The sequence below is a fragment of the Typopeltis vanoorti genome, chromosome 22 (assembly GCF_054136105.1).
Source record: "Typopeltis vanoorti isolate ZY-2024b chromosome 22, IOZ_Tvanoo_1.0, whole genome shotgun sequence".
NCBI classification, from domain to species: Eukaryota; Metazoa; Arthropoda; class Arachnida; order Uropygi; family Thelyphonidae; genus Typopeltis; species Typopeltis vanoorti.
Window position 1 is genome coordinate 22,626,248 of NC_143570.1, and position 26,645 is coordinate 22,652,892.

A 26,645-nucleotide genomic window follows, 5' to 3' on the forward strand; every position below is an offset into this window, starting at 1 on the left:
GAACACATGCTGCATTATGCTGTCTTTCAGTGCTGGCTAGTTATTAGGATGATCCAGATAAATCCTGTCTTTGAGAAATCTCCAGAGCCAGAAGTAACAGGGGGTTAGATCAGGTGAATAAGGCAGGCATGAAGTGGGAAACACAAGGCTAATCACTCTGGCTTCTGTGAAATGTTCTCAAAGAATTTCCTGAATAGATTGACTGATGTGTGTGGACAGGCTCCATCCTACATGAAAATGATTGAATCCGTGCACACATGATGCTCTAGGTATGGCACAACAAAATCATTTATCATATCGCAGTGCCTCTCAGAAAGAGCTGAGCAGTCACAGGACCTCACTGGCAAATATCCTCAAATAAGAATGGTCCAATGATAAATGAAGCTGCAGATCATCTGCACCAGGTAGTAACTTTGGGTGAATGCAAAGCAATTTGTAGAATTGCATGTAGGTTTTGCATAGCCTATACCCAGCAATTGTGGGTACTCACAGTCCATTCAGGTGAAAGTGAACCTCATCTTCCCACAAAATCATCCATGTCCAGATAGCATCCAACTCCACTTGAGCAAGGAATGTTAAAGCAAATGCCACTTGACTTTCAAAGTCCTGCAGATTCAACTCCTGTGTCAGGGTTATCTGGAATGGGTAGAAATGTAGAATCTTCTATAGAATTTTCTAGATAATTCTGTAAGGTGCATCCATGTGTCTTGATACTGCATGTACGCTGCAGGAACCAAGACTGTTGTTCATGGCCTGTGCCACAACAGTAGTAGCAACTGCATTCACTTGTTGTGAACTGATTGGTTTATGTAGGTTTTCTTGAATGGTTGCATGTAGGTTTTGCATATCCTGTCTTTGAGAAATCTCCAGAGCCAGAAGTAACAGGGGGTTAGATCAGGTGAATAAGGCAGGCATGAAGTGGGAAACACAAGGCTAATCACTCTGGCTTCTGTGAAATGTTCTCAAAGAATTGGTTGCACTGATTGGTTGCATGTAGGTTTTGCATAGCCTATACCCAGCAATTGTGGGTACTCACAGTCCATTCAGGTGAAAGTGAACCTCATCTTCCCACAAAATCATCCATGTCCAGATAGCATCCAACTCCACTTGAGCAAGGAATGTTAAAGCAAATGCCACTTGACTTTCAAAGTCCTGCAGATTCAACTCCTGTGTTAGGATTATCTTGAATGGGTAGAAATGTAGAATCTTCTATAGAATTTTCTAGATAATTCTGTAAGGTGCATCCATGTGTCTTGATACTGCATGTACGCTGCAGGAACCAAGACTGTTGTTCATGGCCTGTGCCACAACAGTAGTAGCAACTGCATTCACTTGTTGTGAACTGATTGGTTTATGACCTCTGCCAGGTCTAACTTTCTATTATCCTGTTTCTTCAAACGACTAATCATTTGTCGCAGAGCACATGGAGATAGTAGACCTTGTTGACATTTGTTCAGGCAATGAAGTTCTTGGAGTGCAGCAACAACACTGCAATTGTTTAGTTAGTATAGCTTCATGAGCAAAGCACGTTGAGTCAAGATTAGTGCCATCACCATGGATGGTATTAATAACTAGATTGAAGGGAAAAATCTCATGTCCATCATTTTAAATTTTCCTGACACCTGCTGAGTTGTGTGATATGCAATTTCAATGTATGTGGTGAAATACACCAAATGGAATAATGATGAATTTTGGAACATTCCTTTTTTTTTTTTTTTTTCTCATATATCACGCCCGCATGATGCACAATGTATTCCTGCAAAGTTTTGCAGCATTTGGATCACTGGATGGTGACAAGGCCTTAAACAGGAATACAGCACTTTAATTTTGATCACTTATATATATAAATACACACATGGTATCTGTTGCTTTGATGGGTTAATCAGTTGCCTTAACACAAATAGGTAAAAATAGGTGTTTATTATGAATATTTCCTCTCCAGTTACTGAGTTATTCTCAGAGTTAAGATATTCATGATGTGATCATAATTTACATATTAAAGAAATTACTGAGGGTACAAAATACGTATACTATTGTGCTAGTGCCCTTGATTCAAATTAGATATGTAATCATAGGCACTGCGACATCACACAACTGTCTGTCCTTGACTGCATCTAGAGGTGCAGTCAAGATTATTGTCCAGAATTTTGTCATTGTCTTTGCCATAGGTTGACTAGATTTTCATAGATCTATGTCAGAAAGAATAGGGGGGAGGAATATAGTTATGAATCAGTTTTGAAAGAATGGGTTAGCAGACCATGTGCTTAGATATCTTTCATCTATTAAGATAAAATACTTCAGCACCTGGGACTGAAGATATTAGTAATGAAATACTTAAGTTTTTTCACTTATTGTGTTGTGATTATCCATTAAACCATCTCTATAGAAGATTCTAGTTTTCATCCTCTTCTTTGTTCATGTAGGTGTTCCTACACCCACCTTCTTACGTACTGGCTTGTAGACCCATTTTCCATGCCATTGTGGAAAATGAGTCTTCAGGCCAGCTGTTGGATGTATGCTATCCAACTGCTGGCCCACCTCAAAGATAACCCTCAGGAGTTGAGTATCCAAAAGTGGAAATGTGTAAAAACTGTTTTTTCAGTATGTCAATAATTATCCAGTTAACCAAGACAGTATTTTTCCACATTAGGCACAGTGAGCACATTTCGGTGTTTGTTTTAAGTATTTATATTTCAATAATCACAATGCAAGAAAGAAAGAAAATAACAAATTACCATTAACTGCAGATTTGTACATTAAGTTTGTTCCCAGATACTAATACTAAGGAAATCAAAGAAACAGAATATTGCACAATGTAAAAATCATCTCGATAATGTAAAGAAGATGAAAAACATATCAGTTTAATATTCATATGAATGTGTAATTTGAAAGTAAATCATTAAAGCTGATAAAGCATAATATATGAAAATCACAGAGTATTAATCATGATCATCATCAAATTATGTTCCCTCAAGGAGTGTACAAAATACTATGTTAATATTACATAACAAAGTTCACATTATTGCTAACTTTTTGTCTGCTGTTTTCCTCCAAATTATCTGTAAGACTTCCATTGTCCAGTCTTATATTTTGGTCTTTTAAGGCACTTTAAACTGTGTCAGTTTGCTTAAATATTGGTCTCCCTATTGGTCCTTTTTCCGTACTATCCTGTTTTCAAGTGACCACTTTGCTTTTTGCTCTTCCATTCTGTTTAATATTTGTCACGTACATAAAAAAAAAGAATCAATATAAATTTAATCAGTTCTAGTTGTTGTTTTTTTTTTTGTAAGAAATTAGAATTTCAAAAACACTTATATCTTATCTTATTAGTACAATAATTATTGGTCACAGAGAAACTTGTTTTCTGTTGATGTTTTTTTTTTTTTTAATGACTCCACATATAAATAGTTACAAGACCTATACCACTACAATGCCATATGTAGGCAAGTGATTAAGGAGATAAATCTCCCCCTGTTGATATGTTTCTTAAGAGTGGGATGTTGTACCCAGTGAGAAAACGGTATGGAGAAGATTTATTGAAGAATAGAGGTGGATGAAATCCACCTCTATTCTTCAATAAATTCTTCTAAAAATGGAGGAAGACGAGGAGAAGTTAGTTCAGTGTGTTTTGAGCCAGACAGCATATGGGTTTGGCCAGTTAGCTGCTCTAATTCTTATGTGATTAGAAGAAAGTGGAGGAATGGTAGCATCCAATTCAGAGGAACAACGACCATGAAAGTACCTATAGAAAAGGCACGTGCTGAAACAGAGTGCCTATATTAAAATGATTGAAGGGAGTCTGTGAGGGAAGGGTCATCTATGAAGCAGATTGCCAACTTTTGAATATCATCAAGAATCGTGGAGGTCATGGATGCTCCACCTCAAATGTGGAAATGATACTCCATGGTTGGTCAGATCTGGGACTTATAAAGTATTTTATATATGTTTGTGCCAAGATAAACTGGATGTGACAGTCAGCCCAAGAAGAGACAGCAGATCTATCTTGAAAGGAAACTGGAACATTATCAAAAGTAAAAAGGAGATGAGGTAGGATTTTTCTTGCAAGTAATAAGGCAGGCTTAAGTTTTTTTGTTTTTTTTTTCATTGAAATTACTAAGTTGTCTTCACTCCTTCACAACATTACTGAGCATGTCGAGGCAGTCAGTGTTTAAGTCACTAGTTATGGAAGATCTCGAGGCATCTAACATTACAGTACTAGAGGGTTTCTTGATGAGGAAGAGGAATGAAGAATACTGTTGTCGGCGAAGCTGTGAATAGGATTTGAAGTCAGAGAAAAGGGATCATTGATGTATAGGAGGAAGAGCATGAGGAAGAGCACAGAACCCTGGAGCATTGATGGAGGAAATCTGATGAGAGGAATCCATCCACCATGACACACAATGAATGATCAGTTAGGAAGCTGGCAATCCAATCACATAGCACAGGAGGGAGGTCATAAGATTGTAGCTTGTTCAGGAGGCCTTGGTGCCAGACACAATTGAATGCCTTTGAAATATGGAGAGCGATGACACAGGTTTCTCCAAATCTTTCCATAGTCTCTGTCCAAAGGTGGGTGAGATTACTTAGGAGATCAGCTGTAAAATGAGAATGGCAGAATCCATATTGGTGATTGCTAATTAACACCTGAGTTGTCAGGTAATGAAGAAGTTGATTGTTAATAAGTTTGGAAATCCATCAGTTTGGAGAGAATGGAGGTGAGAGCAATAGGTCAATAGTTAGATGCCTGACTTTTGTCTCTCCCTTTTTAGGTACAGACTGCATGTGGGTTTGCTTCCATGTTGTTGAGTAAATGTCAGTAGAATATGATAGTTTATATACAGGATGGGTGTTAATTCTGGAGCACAACTGGAGGAATGCCATCTCAACCAGGAGCCTTATTAGTGTCGAGATTAATCATAGTTTTTCCCAATGTCCTTTTGGTGAAAATTTAGAAGCATGCAGGAGATGAGAGAGGAAAAAGTTTAATCTGTCTGTGCCATGAGGCCAAATGGAGAACATATTATCCATATCTTAACCAGATAGAAGGTTTCAGAGAGTCTGAGTCAAGAGCCTATTTTTCAAAATATTCCATAAAAATATTTGTGGGAGAGGTGAGAACCCATAGAGCTCTATCTGTTTATAAATTTTGCACTTCGAAGAAAAAAATCCAGGATTGCAAAGGAAAAGAGATCAGTGATATCAGGAGGATAAAATATTTTATAAGTGATAAGGTGTCATTTAAGGGAATACTGGTGAACAGCAAAGTGATATAGCAAGACCACATGGTGAGCACTGGTGTGGCACATCACCGAGCATCAGAGATGAGCCACACCAGTCCTCACCATGTGGTGTGGCACATCAACGAGCATCAGAGTGCCCATACTTTATCTGTGGATGTCCAATGAACAGATGATGATGATGCCTAAACTTAGTCTTAAAATGCATGTTCTTCCCATACTTTTGTTGTTTAGCAATTTTTTTAGATTGCCATAATCTTGCATAGATACTTTTATTGCCATGATTTTGGATTTTGTTTACAGACAGTGAGAGATCTGTCCATTGATATGGTATTGTTTATGGAGCTATAAAAGTTTGACAGTGTAAAACTTTTATGATTCCATATTTGAGCATTTCGAGTTTGGAAATTATCTACTCCTTTCAGGTCGGATATTCCTAAAGGAACCTCAGCTGCCCAAACTACACTTCACACAGTTTCTTCCACCACAAAAGTAGCATTTGTGCAATCATTAGAACTAATATCCCATGTCAGAGAATGCATGACTTCAAATCCCCTGATCTATTCTGGCTCAAAATTTCTTCACCAAATCATGTTGAATACCTTTTGCTATCTGTACTACTCTCTTCAAATTCTAATAATCATTCTGACCTTTTTGACTACTTATCTCTAAAGCTCAATTTTCTACAGCTGTAATGTGCAAACATTGAAGTCATCTTCCTTGGGGACTTGACTGTCTACAACTCAGACTAGCTTCCCTTCTTCAGTTCTACTGATAAAGTGAGTATGGATGCTATCAGCAACAACCACCATGGATAGTTCATCTGCCTACTAGTATATCAGGCAACCTTCACTCCTGCCAACATCCTTGACATATTTTTAACAAGCTCAACTCCCATATACACTCAGAATGTCAGTACTTTTCTTCGTAACTGAGGCCATAACCTTATCCAAGCAATCTTCACTTGTCGTCGTTGTCCGGTAGCATCCTCTAGCAAGAGGATTGCAGCAGATGAGCAGCTCTTCTCCATTTCTCTCTGTCTGTTGCCTCCGTCATTTTTAAACCAGTCCATTCCACGATGTCATTGAACCACTCTCTAGTTGGTCTTCCACGTCTTCTCTTCCCCTCAACTTTCCCTTGTAATATAGTTTTTGTCAGGTGTCCCGAAGAACCGCTCAGAAGATGTCCTGTAAATCTGGTCTTTCTTTGCGTAATATTCTTGAGCAGTGTTCTTTCCATCCCAACTCTTCTTAAAACTTCTTGATTTGATATTCTCTCTATATAGCTAATCTTTTCCATCTTTCTATAACACCACATTTCCAATGCATTAATTCTTTCCATATCGCTCTTTCTGAGTAGTCATGACTCACTTGCAATACTCCAAACTGTTGCTTTAACTATTCCAACTCTAATACCTATTTTAATATTCTTGTTTATTAAAATTCTCTTCATTTCCATAAATGCCAATTTAGCTTTACCTATTCTATTTCTAATGTCCAACTCTGAAGTTCCTTTCTCTGAGATCCCAGCTACCTAAATATTGAAATCTATCTACATCTAAAATCTTTCCTCCACATCTTATCTTTACATTATCTCCTATTTTTCTACCCATTATCATTATCTTGGTCTTACCTGAAACCGTGGATAGTTTACCTTGCTGGACCTGTGTTTCACTCAGGATTTCTCCATGACTGCAGGTTCACAAAGATGCCTCCAACGATCTCGATCTTGAGCCTCTCTCTTCCATGTTATACCCATAGATTTCACTAATGGATCTTCCCATCTTGTAGGTGGTCTTTCTGGTTTTCTCTTTATTCTTGGTTGCCAGTTGAGTATTCTATATGTCCATCTGTTATCCGAGTCTGGCTGTGTGACCTACCCATCTCATCTTGCTTTCGTATACTGCAGTTACCACATCTTTTATGCCTGATCTCTTTCTTACTTCTGTGTTTCTAACATGTTCCATTTTGCTGATGTTACAAATCCTATGTTCTATTGCACGCTTGAGTTATTTTGAGTCTTCTTCTTTTCTTGTCATGTTCCATGTTTCTGATCCATATGTGAGTGATGGAAGAATATCACTAAATAGTTTTGCCTTCGCAGAGATGTCAAGGTTTGGATCAATAAGTGTTTCTTTTAGTCTGTTGAATGAGAGCCATGCAGCTTTCTTTCTTTCTTTTTGCTAGTTCTTCAGATAAATCATTACTCATTTTTAGTGTTTTGTCCTAAGTAATTGTAGGAGTCAACTTATTCTATAGGAATGTTATTAATACATAGGTGACTGTCACTTGTGTAGATGTTTTTAACACATATTGTTTTTTCTAGATTCATTTCTAAGCCTATCTTACCGCTGTTTGTGTACATTTTTTCTAGGTCTTTTAAGTTGTGGGATATCAGTACTAGATTATCGGCAAACATAAGGATTTGTAGTTTTTCACTATCTATGCTTATTTCTCCGTTTAGGTCTATTTTTTTAGAATGTATTCCAAAGTGCTGGTAAATAGATTTGGGGAGATTACATGGCCTTGGCAGACCCTGCGGATAGTACCAAACCTATTTATACTGTGTTTTTTCCTATACGTACATACCTATGATGAAGTTTCATTTATAAATTAGGCACAGTACAAGAATAACAACAATAACTAATAATAAAATAGAACAATTATAACAACATACCCTAATAAAAGTTATCTGAATGTGAATGAAATCTTGGTACCTTCAGCATGTTTTTTTTTTTTAATATATATATATATATTTATTATTTTATAAAGTCGAGAACTTTCACCTTTTTCACTTAAAAGAAAGCACTATTTGGCTTTTCGTTGGCATATCAGAATTGCCAGCATCACTACTCTTGCACTTTGGGGACATTATTAAGTAAAATAAGGATTAGTTGAACACAAGCACTGCAATACCACGATAGTCAATCTGATAACCAAGAGCTACTCAGAGCGGCATGCAATTTAAAACTTATGAATTGTCTATTACTAAAAAATAGAGCCATACACCTTCATTACCGCAATGTAAAATTACATCGGCAAAGTGGATATCAGATCCAACATTATTTCAAAGCCAAAGGTTTGTAGATACTATGAAAGTTTCGTAAGTTTACCTGAGAGCTTATGAGAATACAATCCTTGGCATCCCCGAGTTGCCTTAGCTGCTTAAGTCAAGTAAAAAAAGTAGCTAAGGCAACTCTGGGATGCCGAGGATTGTATTCTCGTAAGCTCTCAAGTCAACTTATGAAACTTTCATAGTATCTACAAACATTTGGCTTTGAAATAATGTTGGATTTAATATCTGCTGATGTAATTATAAATTGTTTATTTCTGGAATTTTTCATTTAATATTTTCAGACCAGGGTTGACCACGGATAACTGAAACTGCTGATAGCAAACCTGCTGATGGGGGGGGACTACAGTAGTGACCAGAAATTTGAATGCTACTGTCTTAATCCACAGTTGACTTTGTAGTCTTCACCACCCATATTTTGACTCAAGCCATGGAAATGTTTAGAGAAACTCATGTGGTTTCTATCAACAGATTTGAGGTATTTAATCAAGTATGGTACAGAGGCCTGCTTAGCAACTACCATCTTGTGGTCTGCCTTCTACCCTTTGCAACTGGGTTGCCAGCTTCCTCTCTGGGATGCTGGCAACCCAGAGAGGAAGCTGGGTTGCCAGCATTTACACATCATAGTGTGTGATGTCCTTTTCTCAGATTTTCCCAGGTTCTATACTTGCTGTCCTCCTCCTCCTGTACATAAATGACTTGCTCTCAGGTCTAGTTTGGATCATTCTCAGTAGACTGACTCATCATTGTGTAGCTTCCTCAGTGTGAGGGTACAGCATCATGTCTTTCCAGTCCTCTCTGTTAGCAGCTCTTTTTTTTGTTTCAACATAGTCACACGATCCTGTCCATGATCTTATATCATCAAACCATCTTTTTTTTTTTACTTCTTATTCCTCTTCCCATAATCTTTCCTTCTAAAACTGTTAGCGTCCTCGGTCCTGTTGATCCCCTCAATACATATCCTGCTAGTCTCATCTTTCTCAGAATCATTTCTTGCAATAAAGATGTCTGTGTTTTCATTCTCTGTAATACCTCTGCATTTGTCACGTGCTGTATCCATGAGATTTTCAGGGTTCTTCTAGCACCACATTTCAAATGCCTCTATCTGTTGTCTTACTCTTCTTGAATACCCGTGTCTCACTTTCATATATGAAACTGGCTAAATTAATGTTCTTATCATTCTCTTCTTTGTCTATATACCCATAGAACTTCTGCGCAGATCTTTATTTTTCTTTAGGCATCTGTAGGTATGGCAGTTGTTATTTTTATTTCTTTATCTTGTTTTCCATCTGCAGTAAAGTAGGTACCTAAATATTTGTCTTCTTCAATTAGTAGGTGCAGTAATTTGATTAATTTGTTTTTGTTTTCTGCAATTAGAATGGTATATCAACATATCTAAGATTGTTATATTTTATACCATTGATACTGATTCCTATATTTTGTTTTTTAATCTTTTTCATCACTCTCTCACTGTAAATATTAAATAGATTTCGTGAAAGGATGCAGCTTTGTCTAACTCCTTTTTTTATTTTCACTTCAGAAGTCTCAGAGTTAAACAGCTGCATTTTCTGTTTGGAGTAAATCATTTTTATAAGTTTATGTGTTGGTTCTTCTAACTCCAATTTTTCTAGAATCTTAAACAGCTTATTGTGTTTTACTTGATCGAAGACTTTCTGAAAGTCTATGAAGCATATGTATCCTGTTCCTATGTATGTGTTCCTGTTCCTTTCAAGTAATCTTTCTAATAATATTTTTAGTTCCAGGATAGCATTAATGGTTCCCATTCCTCTTCTGAAACCTTTCTGTTGTTCACTTAGTTCACCAGTTAAGGCACTTTCAATTTCTTTGTTAACAGTGGTTAAAATGATTTTAGATGCGAGATTAGGCTCACAGTTCTATAATCCTCACAATTTTAGGCATTATTTTTCTTTGGAATTGGTATGCAGGGTGATGTTGTAAAAGAATCTAGTAATTCTACTGTTTTATAGATGTGTTGAATGGTGTCCACTAAGTAGGTGTTATTGTAACCAGTCAAAGCTTTCAGCAGTTCTGCAGGGATGTTATCACATCAGGGTATTTATTTTTAGGAAGATTCTTGATTATTTATTATATCTCATTTCTTGTAGGTAGAGTGATATCTGTTGCTGCACATAACCTAAGGTGTCATAAATCATCTCCCATGTTCTCATCATCATCATAGAGATTTGATAAATATTCTACCCGTCTGTCATTTATCTTTTCATTATCAACGATTATGTTTCCATCTTTGTCCTTGATGCTAGTTGTGTTCGTTTTGCTTTTCCATAAGTTCTTTCACTTTTAGGAATGCTTCTCTGGTTTTCTTTTCTTTTCTTTTTTTTGTAACACTTCTATCTTGGTGCATTGGTTATTTATCAATCCTTCTTTCAATCTCCTGCATAATTGTTTGATTCTCTTATCCATTGCTTTATATCTGAATCTTTCTTTTTCATTTGCTCTTCTTTCATTGATAAGATCAATTACTTGTATTATCCATGGTTTTTTTCTTTCTTTCTTCATCTTTACTGATGTGGTTTTTAACAGAAGTTATGATAGATGTTTGTACTTTGTTCCATTGAAAAGGTTCGCATTCATTTTGCGACTGTGCAGCCAGTAGTTCTGAAACATTTTTATTGGTAGTAGAGGTTCGGTGTAGTAGTGGAGATGGAGTTGTACAGTAGGTGTCCTCCTGCAATGAGTCTTCAGACTCCTTGGAGGTGTCATGAATAATAATAATAATAGTAATAAATTTTGATTTTATTGTTGCATTTTGTAGCATCTGTAAATCCTCCGATTTATGGGTTTGTTTCCTTTTACTTTTTATTGATTTCAGATGAATATTTATCTTCATTAGGACATCTGTGATTAGATCCACAGTGAGCCCCATGTACAACTTTTGGATACCTATCCAACAGCCAGTCACTGATCCAACACTGAAGTCTGTTATCCAATCCCATCTGTTTCAGTTTATTTAAGAGCTTATCATGTGGCAGTCTATCAAAAACTTTTGCAAAATCTCCCCTGTCTAAGGTATTTGTCACCTTGTTATAGTACATAAGTAAGTAAGTTAGTGAAACATGATCTCCCCTTAACAAACCCATGCTGATAACCACAGAGAATACTACTGTTATCAACCCATTTCTGTATCCTACTTCTCACCAATCTCTCCAGGACCTTCACCACCACAACTCCAGATACACAGACTATTCTATAATTTGAAGCTACAATGCTATTACCACCTTTATGCAGTGGAACAATTTTACCTTCTTTCCACTCCCTTGGAAGAACCTGTGCTGTTGTAAGACTCTTATTAAACAGGCATGCCAATGATACTGTCAGTTCCCTGAAACATTCCCTTAAGATACTTGTGATATGTCATCAAATCCTATCTCCTTATTGACACCAAGTTTATTTATTTCCTCAAATACCTCCTGTTCACTCATGATTAAGCCATCCCCTCCTATGTCCTCTACACTTAAGTTCATGATTCCACCCTGATCAAGATGAAACACCCTTATAAATTGATCGCTGAATATCTCAACATCTTCTTCAGCAGTTACCATTATACCACTTTCATACATTAACTTCATATTACAATGATCATTCTTCCTTCTACTTGCCACATATCTAAAAAACTCTCACTGGTTTTTCTTTGCTTGATTTACCAATTTCTGTTCATACTCTACTTTTGTTTTCCTTACTAACTGAGTCACTCTCCTGGCTTGTTCTTTATATTCTTCATGTTGTCAGTCTGTTCACTATAGCTTCTTGCAGCTCCTTCAAATAAACAAGATTTCAAAAATACAATACATTATATTATATCAAAAATGATACAGACAAAACTGCAACATTGCTTCATGATTACAACATTAAAGTGGCTTCTTTCCTAATGTAAAAGATTTGGAGGTTCTTACATTCACCCAATCCTCCTTATTCTGCCAGAAAGAAACCAGGACTATACAAAATTCATTGCTTTTGTGCCATTTACTGTGTAGGCCAAGCTGGAGAGATATGCATGTGTGAACATATAAAGGACATTGAGAAAAAAGGAAAGCAGAGATCAGAATTAGCCTTCTGCACAACAAATATAAGCCACCAAGTAGTTTAGAAAAAAAGAAACAAACAGAAAGGCCATATATTGATCATAACTATTTTATAAGAAAATTAAAAGAGGCCTCAGAAATGTTTGTACCCCCTCCACATAGTGTAACAAAATTCAAAGTTTTATCCTCAACCACATTAAGTCTGCATTCATCAAAGATCTGACATCTGCAGAACATGACAGAAACAGCTACCGTTGTTCGAATGCTACATTGCAGCTTGCTGCATCACTCAATACCAAGTTCAAGGAATGCGTACAAGACGGAACAAAAAATGCTCTAGGATTTTTGTTCCTTAAAAGTGCTTGTACCCCTGCATTCTTCCCCTTCATATTTGACCTGTTGTCATATCCCTGACCACAGATATTTTGAATATTTAATTTTTTTTCTTGTAATAATTTTAAAATTACTTCAGTCATACCACTTCCTGTTGTATTATTAATTTTAATAAAATCTAGAAATCTTTCCTCTATTTGTATAATATCTTGGGTTTCTTCATTTTTTTCTTTTATAGATACATATCTTACAATTAAGGACATTTGCTCCTGCCGTGAAAGATCAGTGGTGCAATCAACAATTATTGAAAAATACTTAGCATTCATTATTTTAGATACAATTTTTTTTTAATTTCATTACTCGATATATTAATGATTTCATTTTGTATACATTTCTCTAACTAATGAACGTGAATTTCATTGTTTTTTATGCATTCTACACGTTTTTTTAATACGCTGTCAAATTCGGCGAATAATTCAATCAGTTTCAAAAATTTTCCATTATTATTTGTATATAGAGTATCTGAACTTCCTCTAAATGCAATGTTTTCTTTTGCAAGAAATTGAATACCGATATTATGCGTTTTATAACATGCATCCAATGTTCTTGTTCTTTTTTGAGTAATTTTAGCTGATGGTGATGAATTGTAGTTTCATTTTTTAAACGCTTTTCCAAATCAATCCATTTTTAAAAATGATTAAAATGTTCTTGAGATTTTTCATGGTGCTGAAGAACTTGAGACATATGTTTCCAATCGTTATTTCCTTCCGAAATTAAGTTCATAGTTCGAATATTAGAAAATAATTTGCAGCAGAAACAAAATACTACATTTTTTGAACTTGAGTAAATTAACCAACATCTTTTAATGGTTTCTCCGTTACTCAAAATCCTATTATAATGTGATACATGAAAACTTCTGTTATGTTCATTGCATGGAAAAAAAGTCTCTTTTGATTCAGCAGGAGGACCTCGTTTTACTAATATATCAATTATTGAATTGGACAAGTTTGGCCATAAAACTGGATCATCAAAAAGCTCGTAATTTAGTGTTGAAGTATTTGTATTTGAAGTCAAAGCTATTGGATGTTTCTCAAGAGCCTGATTATCATCTAAACACAAATTGGAATTTTCAGACTCATTGTCAGTGGGGAATTCTACAGGAATGTCGCTTTCACTGACTCTTGTTTCTGATAATTTTAAAAATTTCCGCAATTGATTTTCTTGCCGAGCTCGAATAACTTCTCGTTCTGCTCGTCTTTTTCTGTGTTAATGACCAGAAAGGGTTTTCATTTTGTTTCTCTGGTCTGCCATTTTTGTCTGTTTCTGAAATCATAAAAAACTATTTTTTTTTTCATAAATTATGGGCCCAAAACAAAGTAAAAAATTTAGAATTGAATCATCATTTGCCAAGCCTAGCCCCTTTACAAAATAATTTTTATCTGATTTTACTGCATTAAGAAAACAAATAAATTAGCAAAATAAAATTAAAAATTACATTGTTTAATATTAACGTAAAACTCAATATAGTAGTCAATGGGCACGATTTCAATATGCAGGAGTTCGTAAAATAACAAGTTAAAAACAACACGGTAATATAGCTACAAATAAAATGAAATGAATAATTATTTAAAAAATCATTACTAAGATAAATCACATATTTAACTACAAACTTACCTTCATAAATATGAGATAACAAAATTCATTCAGCAAGCTAATAATATAATACACATTAATACAGGGAGAGTGAACTGGCATGTAAGAAAACTTTGCGGATATGTGAAAGATTTATAATAATAATAATAATAATTATTATTATTATTATTATTATTATAAAAACCTTCATGAAGTGTCAAAGACTCATTGTGGGAGGTCTACTATTATACACATAGCTTATCATACCGGGCCTTAAATATATTTACTGTCTCTCTGCGCTCATCACACTCTCAGGCAATGTATTCCAATCACTCACCACTCTCCATGCAAAAAACCTGCTCCTGACTCCCTTTGTATGAGCAAGGTGAGCACACCTTGCTCACACAAATTCCAAATCTCCTTATGTCGCTTGTTGCTTTCTTTACTTGCTCTTCCTTTTCTCTTTCAAATTACTGATCTAAATGACAATAAATATCCTGTTGATAAATTATTCTATTTCTATTAATTATTAATTTTGAGTTAATTTATTATTTTTAAGAGTTTTAAAACAATTAAATCTTATTTTAAAAAATCGATTTAAAACAGTTGCCTTCTACAGATTTTTACTATAAATAATTAATTTATACAATAATTTGAAAATTTGATAATTAAAGGTTAACTGTAATTATTGAGGGCAATGTAAGATGTAAAGTATGCTGCCATGAGTGATTTTGGCATTTTAGCAAAATGCGCCTCTGATTAATATGTTTATAATTTATAAACTTTTTTATCTTTAAAATTTTATTTGTCTATCAAAAATCAAAAATAAGTACACAATTAAAAAGAAAGTCAAAAATTGTTCAAAGTCACTTAAACACAGAATACACAATACACTCAATATGTTTCACATTCAAAATTGAAATGATGCTGAAAAAAATGTAAGTGCATATCATGCTGTTTCGTCTATCCAAATTCGAAGCAGAATTTAAGAAAACAAACAATGTAATGTACACTTATGTTTCAGACTAAATATTTGGATATTGTTTCTGAAACTTCAGATATCCGTGTACCCTTTCTTTAATTTTCATTATTACCAAGTACCTTATCAAAATACCCTTATCAAAATAATAATAATAAATAAAAATATATTTCATTCTAAATGTCTTTTATTTGAATTTAGATGTACATTTAAACAAAAAACAAAAAGATTTATTTTTAATAGAACAGAATTTATAAAGATACTATACATTTTTACTTAATATAAATAATTTATCATCAATGGGATGAGTGAAATTGTTTATTTCTATATCTACTATATTGCTCTCTTTTGTGCGTTTTATAAATCCAGTATTTAACAAATGATCCATACTTAAGAATTTGAAAGCTAAAAAAATTACCGTATTTACTCGAATATAACTCGCACTTTTTTCCCAAAATTAAAGCTAAAAAATCGTGGTGCGAGATATATGTGGGGATTTTCGGAAACTAAAGTTTTCAGGAAAAAAAGTATGCTGAAAATGGGTATGACTTACCAAGAAGCTTCTATTCTCCATCACTTCTTCTGTCCTCGAAAGCAGTTCCTTGTGTGCAACGTCAAAATTATCTACCCAAATAGAGACATCTTCTTTCTTATATCAAGCAAAAATTACCAGTAATTTAAGACTTGAGATATGTAATGAACAGTCCTTGACAAATTACTAATGAGAAGTGAAAGATATGTGCGATTGTAGGCCAATAGAGAAAAAGCAGTTATTAAGAAGTGCATATGATTGGTATACAGTATTAGCAAAAGATTGTGCGACCAAAACAAAAAGCAACAATTGAATGGAAATGCTAATTCTCTTAAACCGATTTCCATAATATCTGAAATATATTCACTATATATTTCTTATTTTAACACGTTCATGTCGAGGTAGTGTCAAGCAAAACCTTATGTTGCATCGGCAACATGTGGTTTTGCTTGGGTCTATAATATATTTCTTTTGGAGGGGAGATGTAATTCATTAGTTAGTGTTTATATTCCCATTGTCTGTAATTGCACTATTTGTTGAGAAATATATTACACAGTCTACAGATGTCTGTGAACCTTATTCAGTGACATAATAAAAGTAATTGTCTTTCATGTTTCTGCAATATAGTTGGTGTTGTGGAGGGCATATTGTTTACTGCAGGGAGTGAGGAGAATTCATGCATAATATAATTTAATATATATACAGGGTGTTCGGGATAAATTTGACAGTTTCGTAAGGAAAAAGAAAATCTTCTTTGTATCTATTAAATTTAATGAATTGACAAAAAAAACATTACAGGCAGAGTTAATTACAATACTATCAACAAGATTTACTTAAAATAACCACCATTAGCATCGATCACAGCTTCAATTCTGCTTCGGAACCTCGAACAAGCTGATGCTACAGTCTCCCTGGGAAGGGCCGCAAAAACTGTTTTAATTTTATCCATTAACTGGGCTTTTGTATTACTGGAAGTGCGATTGGTGTCTTTTTCAACTGCGCCCCATACAAAATAATCCATGGGGTTAAGGTCTGGGGAGTTTGGAGGCCAAACATTTGGACTGGTGAAGTTGTAGAAATTTTCAGACAACCATTTTTGACTTTTCCCAGAGGTGTGGCAAGGGGCCGAATCCTGCTGCCATACATACGGCCTACCATTGGCTACCCTTGTTATCCAGGGCTTGACTACAGTTAGCAACTCCACGAACAAAGCCCGAATTCCAATGCCAGGGTTCTTCAACACCTGTTCCTGCAGATTTGCGAGGAATTCTGCTGTATGAACGCAATCAGATCGTCTGCTAGGGATCTTTCTTCTTGCTACATCCTCGTAGTCACCATTGCAAGTCTCTAGTTCATGCCTGATTGTTTTTACTGTATTCAGGGAGCATTGGGCAGCAGTCGTAATATCCTTATTTTGATGGCGGGCACGAATCATCATGATACAAGTTATTCTCTTCCATGATTCAGGTGGGTTCCAGCTATCCATCCTTTCTGACATCTTGTATATGAATGAAGAAGGGTCCAAACTTTTAAATGAAGAGAAGTGTGTGTTAATACATGTAACTTACGGAAAAATATAATTAATTATAAATATGTCAAATTTATCCCGAACACCCTGTATATATATATATAGACTATAAAAGTTTATGAGATTCACATCGTATGATACTTTATGGGTTGTTTCCTTCAGTATCTAATAAGTGGGTTCTAAAATGTTTAGTTTTAGTATGTATGACTATAATTTTTTTATTAATAAAATATAATAAGCACATATTTAACTGTCAGTGAGAAATGGCACTTTTTTTTTATTTAGTAAACTAAATGCTGTATTTTTGTAAAATATTGTTGCCGTAATACGGCTGAACAAGTGCCCTTATTAACATTCAGGAGCTCACAGCGGTAATTTTGCAGCGTACGATGTGGTATATCTGAGAGATACATTCATTACTAGTATGTGCTAAAATGCAAAAAACATAAAGAAAAAATACTGCAAATATAATACATGATGGTACAAATTAAGTGAATATTGAATCCAACATTATATCATAGCCGGATATAGAAATTACAAGAGTTTCGTGCTGAATATATAGAAACTAAAAGTTTCGGCAGATGCAAGCATATGTAGTGCCTTATGGGCAACTCATAGTAAAGGTTGAGCAAGCCCCAGACCACTTTCCTTATTATTTTCTATAAATGTAAAGCACATTTTCTAGAGCAGTGCTTCCCAAACTTATGGATGTAAAGGCCCTCCCCCCCCTTTGGAAAAATTAAAATATTTCATGGCTCCCATCGGAAAAAAAAAAAATCGTAATACAGACATATATTATTATAATATTTATTGTATTTATGAACAGTTTATATTCAAGATTTTGCATTTGTAAGCCTTTTTTGTGCTTCTTATCAATACTTTTGAAATGAAACTTATATAAATAAGCATATATTTACTAATATTCATTAAGCGCCGAAATACGCAGGAAGCAAAATTTGTGAACGAACACCAATGTGTGATTTTTTCCATTAAAGTATAAAACAATAACATAAAAGAAATAATAAAAATTAAATGCGTTTCTTTTAAGATTAAAAAAAAAAACTACTTAGTCTTAAAACATTTAAAATACTTAAAAACTTATAATACTTAAAACTCAACAAAACTTGCAGCCCCCAAGGGGACCGCAGCCTACAGTTTGGGAAGCGCTGTTCTAGAGGACATGTATGATAAATAAGCCTTTGGCTCTCTATTTCAGTAATACATGATGGTTTATTTATTTTTAGTCACAATCTTGAAATTATTGAACAAAGAAATATAAAGAATAAAAATTTATGTTATAAAATAACTCAAACATCGATAATGAAAGAAAATAAAACTAAACAAATGCATTTAACATTAATTAATCAGAATCTTCAATAGTTGGATTTACAAAACTGTCATAAGTCGTCGCAAACAATATTGCTATGCTGAAAGCATAATACTTTTTATAATGCTTGCAAAAATATTTTGATAAGAGACTCGTTTTGGATGCATAGCACATAAAACATCTTTTTCTTTTTCTGTTTGTCAAGGGAGCCGTATCTATGTCGTCATTAGAATTTCCTTCAAATTGTGTCTGAAATTAAACTCATTCCAGACTATATAAAGTAGGTATATATATCTACCTGTTTTATTCAGTATGGAATTTAACTTGAATACTGTCTTCTCTGATGAAAGAATTTGTTCCCTACTGGATGTTGAGAATGCCTAATGAATGGGTTACTGTATAATTTCCTTTGTTTTAATGCTGATACTTAAATTTGTAGTTTTTGCTATATATTGTCATAATTGTTTTGTTTACTTTTAATTGATTAAATTAGAACTATTTTGTTTGTACAGGGACAAAAGAAAGGATGTTAGAGCAGAAAATTCCAGCTACATACCTTGCTCTGGAATATGTAATTTCTAAGCTGGCATCAGAAAGACGTTTGCAAAAATTAGACCCAGTTCTTCATACTGATGACTATAAGTAAGAGCAAAGTATAGATTAAATGTTATATTAATTAAAAAGTATTCTTTAAATCTGAATTCTTGCCTGTAATTGAGAGAACCATCAATACCCAACTCCTATGCTACCTTGAAGACGATCAAGTAATACATTCCAATCAACGAAAAATCTGCTCACACGTCACCCATCTCTGGACAAATGCCATAGAAGTTTGATGAATCGCAAGTGGGTGCACTCGATATCTCCAAATCTTTTGATTGCATCTGGCACAAAAGCCTATTAAGCAAGTTCTTATCATTTGGTGTCTGTCTCATGACTTCAACAATTGGATTAGCAGCTTTATAACTGAATGAATACTAAGTCTGATGGTGGGCAGTTCCTTATCCTCTATTTATTCAACTGATGCTAAGGTTGCACATGGTTCTGTTCTCTCACCTGCCCTCTTCCTTCTATATCAGTGGCCTACTCCATTACATATCCAGTTGACTGCCAATGCAATACACAGTTTTACTTTCATACCTTGCACTACACAACTCACCGCAACTTACAGAGCATCAACCTTCACTGCCCTCAATTCTGATCTTCAAGCCAACCTTCAATGGGGAACCTTGTCAGTTTCAGTGCTAGCAAACCATGGTTCTGCATTATTTGCAACAAAAAGAACCGGTGTCTTCCAGAAATATACATACATACATATATATTGATCCCATATACACATGAGAGGTTGAAAGACCATAAGCACATCAGTACCATGTCTGAGATGCAGGTGAGGACTCAAAGATTGAACTTTTTATTGAGATTTTTTTTTTTTTTTTTGAAGAGTTGCAATTGTAGTTGTTTGGAAATTCTTCTTGTGTGGAATGCTGTTCCAGAAAATGGAGGTACATGGAATAAAAGTGGAAGAGGAAAAACGATGACCATTGAAGTACCTGTACAATATATACAGAGCTGAAACATTGCATTTGTGAGATAGAGGTTAAATTGAATGCATAAGAGAGAGAGAGAGAGAGAGAGAGGGATTATCTTTGAGCCAAATTGCTCCCTTCTGGACTGACTGACTGATTTTCCCTTTCAGTCGTTTCCGACCGTAGGTGACTTTGTAGGCATTGCTCACAAAGTATTCCTAGTGAGATTTTTGCAGGGTAGTTCACCATTGCTTTCCTCAAACCCCCAATTTTATCCAAGCTCAGGACGGCATATGGCTCGAAAGTATTCATGACTGTAATCCATGTGTGTTCACAGGGCCAGTTTGCCTGATCTGGGGGACAAAAAACCTGAGTTTCCAGGTTAAAAAAAACCCTACCTCTGTATGAGACCAGCTAACTCACCTTTGGTTGATAAAGGTTCCTCACGTCACTGATGGGAATTGAACCCAGGTCTTTCCGACCAAAGGGCTTCATCTATACTGACTGAGCTACGGAGGCTCTCCCTTTTGGACAGTATCAAAAATTTTTATAGAAACTTTAGGTGTTCCATCCCAAACATATAGACAGTATTCTAAGCATGTACAGATTTGGTATTTGCACAAGGGTGGTCTGAAAAGTTCTCAGCTTTGACCATAGATGGCAACATTATAGGCATTTTTTTTTCCGAGTTCGTGCATCTGTCATAAGCATCCATGTGAAATTGCAAGTCATTCTATCAAGTAGTTTGTTTTATACAGCTGTCTGAAGCAAAAGTGTTGTCTGTATCCCTTGAAATGGATAAAATTGAGTATCATGTGGTTATAAAATTCATTGTAAAAGAAGGTATAATGCTAAAAGAAATTCATTCGAAGTTCATTAAAGTTTATGGGCACTCTTCTTCATTTTTGACAATTAAGAAATGGGCTGCTGAGTTTAAACGTGGCCTTAACAGCCTTGAAGATGATCCACGTGAAGGATGTCCAAAAAATGTCACAATACCAGAAATTATTATTATTATTGTTATTATTATGCAACACCTCCAGGGAGTCCAAAGACTCATCGAGGGAGGGAACCTACTCTACAACTCTCTATCTCCACTGCTCCAGTAATCGCAACTACTTTCATCATCTACACCAATGCCATCTACCGCCGACCATCACCTCTAGTATTTTCACAGACAATCACATTGTCATGTCAGAGTGCGTGAAATTGCTGAGACTATAGGCATTTCAAAAGAACGTGTAGGATATATTTTGCATGAAGAATTGCAAATGAAAAAGCTTTGGGCAAGATGGGTTCCGCACTTGCTCACAGCAGATCAAAAATGCACTTTCATGAAAATCTCTGAACAGTGCTTGGAGCGTTTTAACAAGAATAAAACTGATTTTGTGCATTGATTTATTACTATAGTTGAGACTTGGATTCACCATTACACACCAGAATCCAAACAGCAGTCAAAACAGTGGACAGAAGCTGGTTGTTCAGTGCCAAAGAAGATAACATCGGTTCCATCAGCGGTGAAGATCATGGCATCCGTGTTTCTGGATGCTAAAGACATTTTGTTTATTAATTATCTTGTAATGGGTAAAACAATAACCAGGGAATATTATTCCAATCTTTTAACCAGGCTAGACAAAAAAATTCGTGAGAAAAGACCCAGTTTGCAGAAGAAAAAATTCATTTTTCATCAGGATAATGCACCTGCCCACAAAGGTGTTTTGGCAATGGAAAAATTAATGGATCTGCACTTTGAATTGTTGGAAGATCCACCCTATTCCCCAGATTTGGCTCCCTCTGACTTCTATCTCTTCCCAAAACTGAAATTCTTCCTCGCTGGTCAGCATTTTTCTTTGAACGAAGAGGTGATTGCAGGTGTAGAGGGGTGTTTTGCAGATCTTACTGAGAACCACTACAGGGACAGGATAATGGCATTGAAGCATCACTGGAATAAATGTATTAGTCTTAAGGGAGATTATGTTGAAAAATAAAAATAATTTTTAAATTATAAATTCGTTTTTTCATTGTTAGGCCGAGAACGTTTCAGACCACCCTTGTATATATAGTTAAGAGTTGGTTGAGTTTAAAATGGTATCTTGAATGAAAGAGAACACCTAGTTTTTTGGATGCGGAGGAAGCTATTGATGTGATGTGTTTATGCTAGGAGAGACTGTAGGTAAATGTTAGCCTGAGCAGAGAGAGAGAGAAGGAGAGATCTTATCTTGCTTGGTGATTTATGTATTATTAAGGGTATGAGAGTGTGAGCTGAGATCTCTTTTACAAGAGAAGAGACAAGACCGTGTTTTGGTGGCATTGAACATGACCAGATTGTCCTTGTTCCCTTGAAGAGAGGGAGTATATGTTGTACTTCTTGGGTACATAGATCAGTGTTAGTTGTAGATATCTTGATACTTGGGGATATTTGTGAACTGAATAGTTCGTCAAATGAGTAGAACTGAATGGAGAATACTGTCATTTACAAAGCTCTGGATTGGATTAGTGGTGAGTGAGAGTAAGTCATTTATATACATGAGAAAGAGGGTAGGTGATAGAACAGAACCACGAGGCACTCCAACATTTGTGGTAATGCTTGAAGAGAGAGAGTGAGCCATCACCCGTGACATGTATTGAATGACCAGAGGTAGCTGGCAACCCATTTACAGAAAGTGGCAGATAGACCAAAGAGGGGCAGTTGATTTACTAGGCCTAGATGCTAGACATGGTCAAAAACTATGGAAATGCGAAGAATGACAGCACAAATTTCTTTGAACTGTTTCATAGCACTTGTCCAGCAGTGGATTGGATGTGGTTCTTGAGTGGCAGAATGCATACTTGTGGTCACTGATTAATTGGTGGGCCTCTAGGTAGTGGAGAAGATGGCTATTGATGAATTTCTTCATTATTTTGGAGAAGACTGAGGTGATTGGTCAGTAGTTTGACAGTAGACATTTATCTCCATTTTTTGGAATAGTCTGGGTATGTGACTGCTTTCACACATGGAGATAAGTACCAGCTATGTATAATAGATTGTAGAGAGAGTACAGGACAGGAGTTAGCTCTGAAGCACAATGTTTGGGACTACTTGGAGAGATGCCATCAGGACCAGGAGACCTTTTAGTATCTAAGTTATTTATTGATTTTCTGATGTATTTTTGTTGAAAACCTAAAGGAGGCGATTTCCCTTGGTCATCAATGCAGGAGTTCGAGGAAAAGAGTGATGCTGGGAGGGCAACTTTATCTTTAGGTGATGTAACAGTGGTACCATCAGGAAGGGAGGGAGGGAGAGATGGGCAAGTGAACAAAAGCTGCCTCCAGCAGCCTTAACATGGGATCAGAAGGCATGGCTTCCAATTGGACAAGAGGCAAGTTTTCTGCTGTTGGCATTTATGACATCTGGTTTGAATTTGCTGTTGACTGTGTTGCATTTGTTGCATGTTTTGGTATAGGCAGAGTATAAAATTGGAGTTCTTGATGTGAGCTACCTGTGGTAAGCTGAAAATTTTTCTTCAACTGCTTTGATGAGGATTTGGGGTAGAATGAGGATGAAAGCCTTAATACCAGTGACAATAATTTCTGTGGACTCATTCAGAACAGGTGTTAGATTTGGATGAATTGAAGCAATATTCAGACCATGGAAAGGAGTTCCTGGGGACATTCCATTTGGTACCTTTGTAGTTCCAGAAGATGCAAGGTTTGAGGAAGAACAGAAGAGAGAGAAGATTTCCAAAAGATTGTGTTCTGAGTTGCTGAGATATGGAGAGGAATGTGAAGAGATCTGAGTAGTTATCAGAGTTTGGAAAATGGTAAATGCAGATTAAATAATATTCATAATATTTCTAAATGAGGCAGGAAACCTTCAGCCAGAGGAGATTAAAAGCTGGGGATTCTAAATTAGCCACTCCCTGGCTTGCACTGTCTGAACTCACAGATGACAATAACTTTGACAACACTCATATTTCTAAACAAGATAAGATTTCTCTAATTGGAATTACCCTGACATCAAACCTCTCCTGGCAAACACATCACAACCATTGCCTATTCAGCTTCCAAAATAAATTTAGTTTAATCCTTTATCCAAGTGTGAGCAAACAAAGTTTGCACCTGAAAGTATCTTCAGGACTGGAGTAAGGTGGTACAACATTGGGCAACTCGTTGCAAAGGTGGAGCAAGCTAACATCACTCCTATCTCAGTATCTCCCATAATGCAAAACACATCTCCTTGTGGATATGTATAATGTTATGCATTAAGGGAAGGGCCACTACCCAGACTAGTTTCGACCTTATGTATAGGTGAAGCGGGCTCTAAAAATAAGACAATCCCGAAAGATCACCAAACTCAGCATTGTTCCACTCAATGACAGGCTCACCCCGTCACCAAGAAGAACTTCTCAGCATTGGCTCTACCCAGTGACAGGCTCATCCCACCACCAAGCAGAGCCATAATCTCAGCGGTGGCCGCACTCAGAGACAGGCAAAAACCTACCTCCAAGCGGAGCCTCTCAAAGCCAGATCCGCCCCGCACCAGTTTCCACCCTCATTGGGGGGTCTCATCAGTGAGTAGGTAGACCAAAACTATCCAGACTAGTTTTGACCTTTATTGAGGTCTCTTTAGTGGGAGCCAGGCCCAAGTGGAGATACCAGGCAGAAGCATTAGCAAGGTCATCTCTACCTATAGGAGTTGCCAAATGGTGTGCCACCTTTTTATTAAATTACTCTGGATTTAGAGAAAGATGTTGAAAGTTTATTTTTCACTTGGTTAGACTATAATAAATTTAGTTTAATCCTTTAACCAAGTGTGAGCAAACAAAGTTTGCACCTGAAAGTATCTTCAGGATTGGGTTAGGTGGTACAACACTGGGCAACTCGTTGCAAAGGTGGCAACTCTTATAGGTAGTGATAACCTTGCTAATGCTTCTGCTAGTATCTCCACTTGGGCCTGGCTCCCACTGAAGAGACCTCAATAAAGGTCGAAACTAGTCTGGGTAGTGGCCCTTCCCTTAATGCATAACATTATACATATCTGCAAGGAGATGTGTTTTGCATTATGGGAGATACTGAGATAGGAATGATGTTAGCTTGCTCCACCTTTGCAACAAGTTGCCCTGTGTTGTACCACCTTTCCCCAGTCCTGAAGATACTTTCAGGCACAAACTTTGTTTGCTCACACTTATTAAACAAGACCTCATGGAGTCAAAGACTCATCTAGTTGCTCATTTGCTCACACTTGGATAAAGGATTAAACTAAATTTATTATAGTCTAACCAAGTGAAAAATAAACTGTCAACAACTTCCAAAAACTAGGATTTTGCTTTTACTCAAGACATTACTTCATCTCTGATCATCTGGCTATCCTTATACAAATCACAAATCTGTCCATCTCTTGATCATTGCTCTCACATTTGGGATGGTGCCTCTAAGAGTTGTTTGACTGATAACTTGACTTACTACAGAATAGGGCAATTAGATTGATTAATGACCCATCTCTTATCATCTCACTCTCCCCACTTTAACACAGATGTTTTGTTTCTACAATATGTATCTTCTACAGATATTTCCTTGCTAAATGTTCATGCAAACTAGCATCAACATTTCCTCCACTCTTTACTAAACCCATCAAAACATGTGCAGCTGCCTTCTACCATCGATTCACTGTTCAAATCCAAACTCACAGAACAAGTTTCCTTTTCTCCATCCATGTTAATGCTGTATTGTGGAACAGTCTCTCCATTCTTTTGTTTCCAAAGAAATACCATACCAAAGCCATAAACAATTTTTTCCTTTTCCCACTCACTCATATATGGTACTGACATAATATAGGTTGATCAAGCAACCTTTTGTGTATGGGCTCAACATAAAACAAATAAAATACTTGGTTCTTCAGTTATCTGCCAAGCAGCTTGTAATAACAATAATAATATAAATCATACCATAACAAAGTCAGAAAAATAAATTAATGTCCATCTCTGTTAGCAGACTATTGAGAAATCGAGATGCTGAAATCTCTAGAAGTGAATTATTTGCTTTGTGACCCAGTTACAATCACATTGTATGTTGTATATATACATTGTATGTTCTGCTACTGAAATTCACTGTTTGTAACTTTTTATATTTTCCTGATTTTCTCTTATATACCATAATAGCCTCCATGAATTGTTAAAAGAATGAGGTGTCCACTCAGAAAATGTTCACAAGAAGAAAAAATAAATTTTAAAATAAGAATATAACAACACTTACCAGATAGCCCCTTCAGCTACAATCTTCAATAGAAAATCCACTAAATTCTGTGAAGAAAGGACTGTCAACTAACTGTGTGTGTGTGTGTGTGTGTGTGTGTGTGTGTGTGTGTGTGTGTGTGTGTGTGTGTGTGTGTGTTAATTTTGTCTTGTCAGCATTGGCAGTTAGTCCACTAACTTCACTGAAT

General features: G+C 35.8%; 1 protein-coding gene across 2 annotated transcripts in view; it reads left to right on the forward strand.

Moving 5' to 3' along the window:
* LOC150094209 (leucine-rich repeat serine/threonine-protein kinase 1-like) overlaps positions 1–26,645 on the forward strand; it is an 803,235-nt gene that overhangs the window by 432,532 nt on the left and 344,058 nt on the right. For both annotated transcript variants that reach the window (XM_090412317.1, XM_090412318.1), the window contains exon 17: positions 19,214–19,343. In XM_090412317.1, the coding sequence (XP_090268443.1) occupies positions 19,214–19,343 (130 nt within the window). The remainder of the gene's footprint in view (positions 1–19,213; positions 19,344–26,645) is intronic.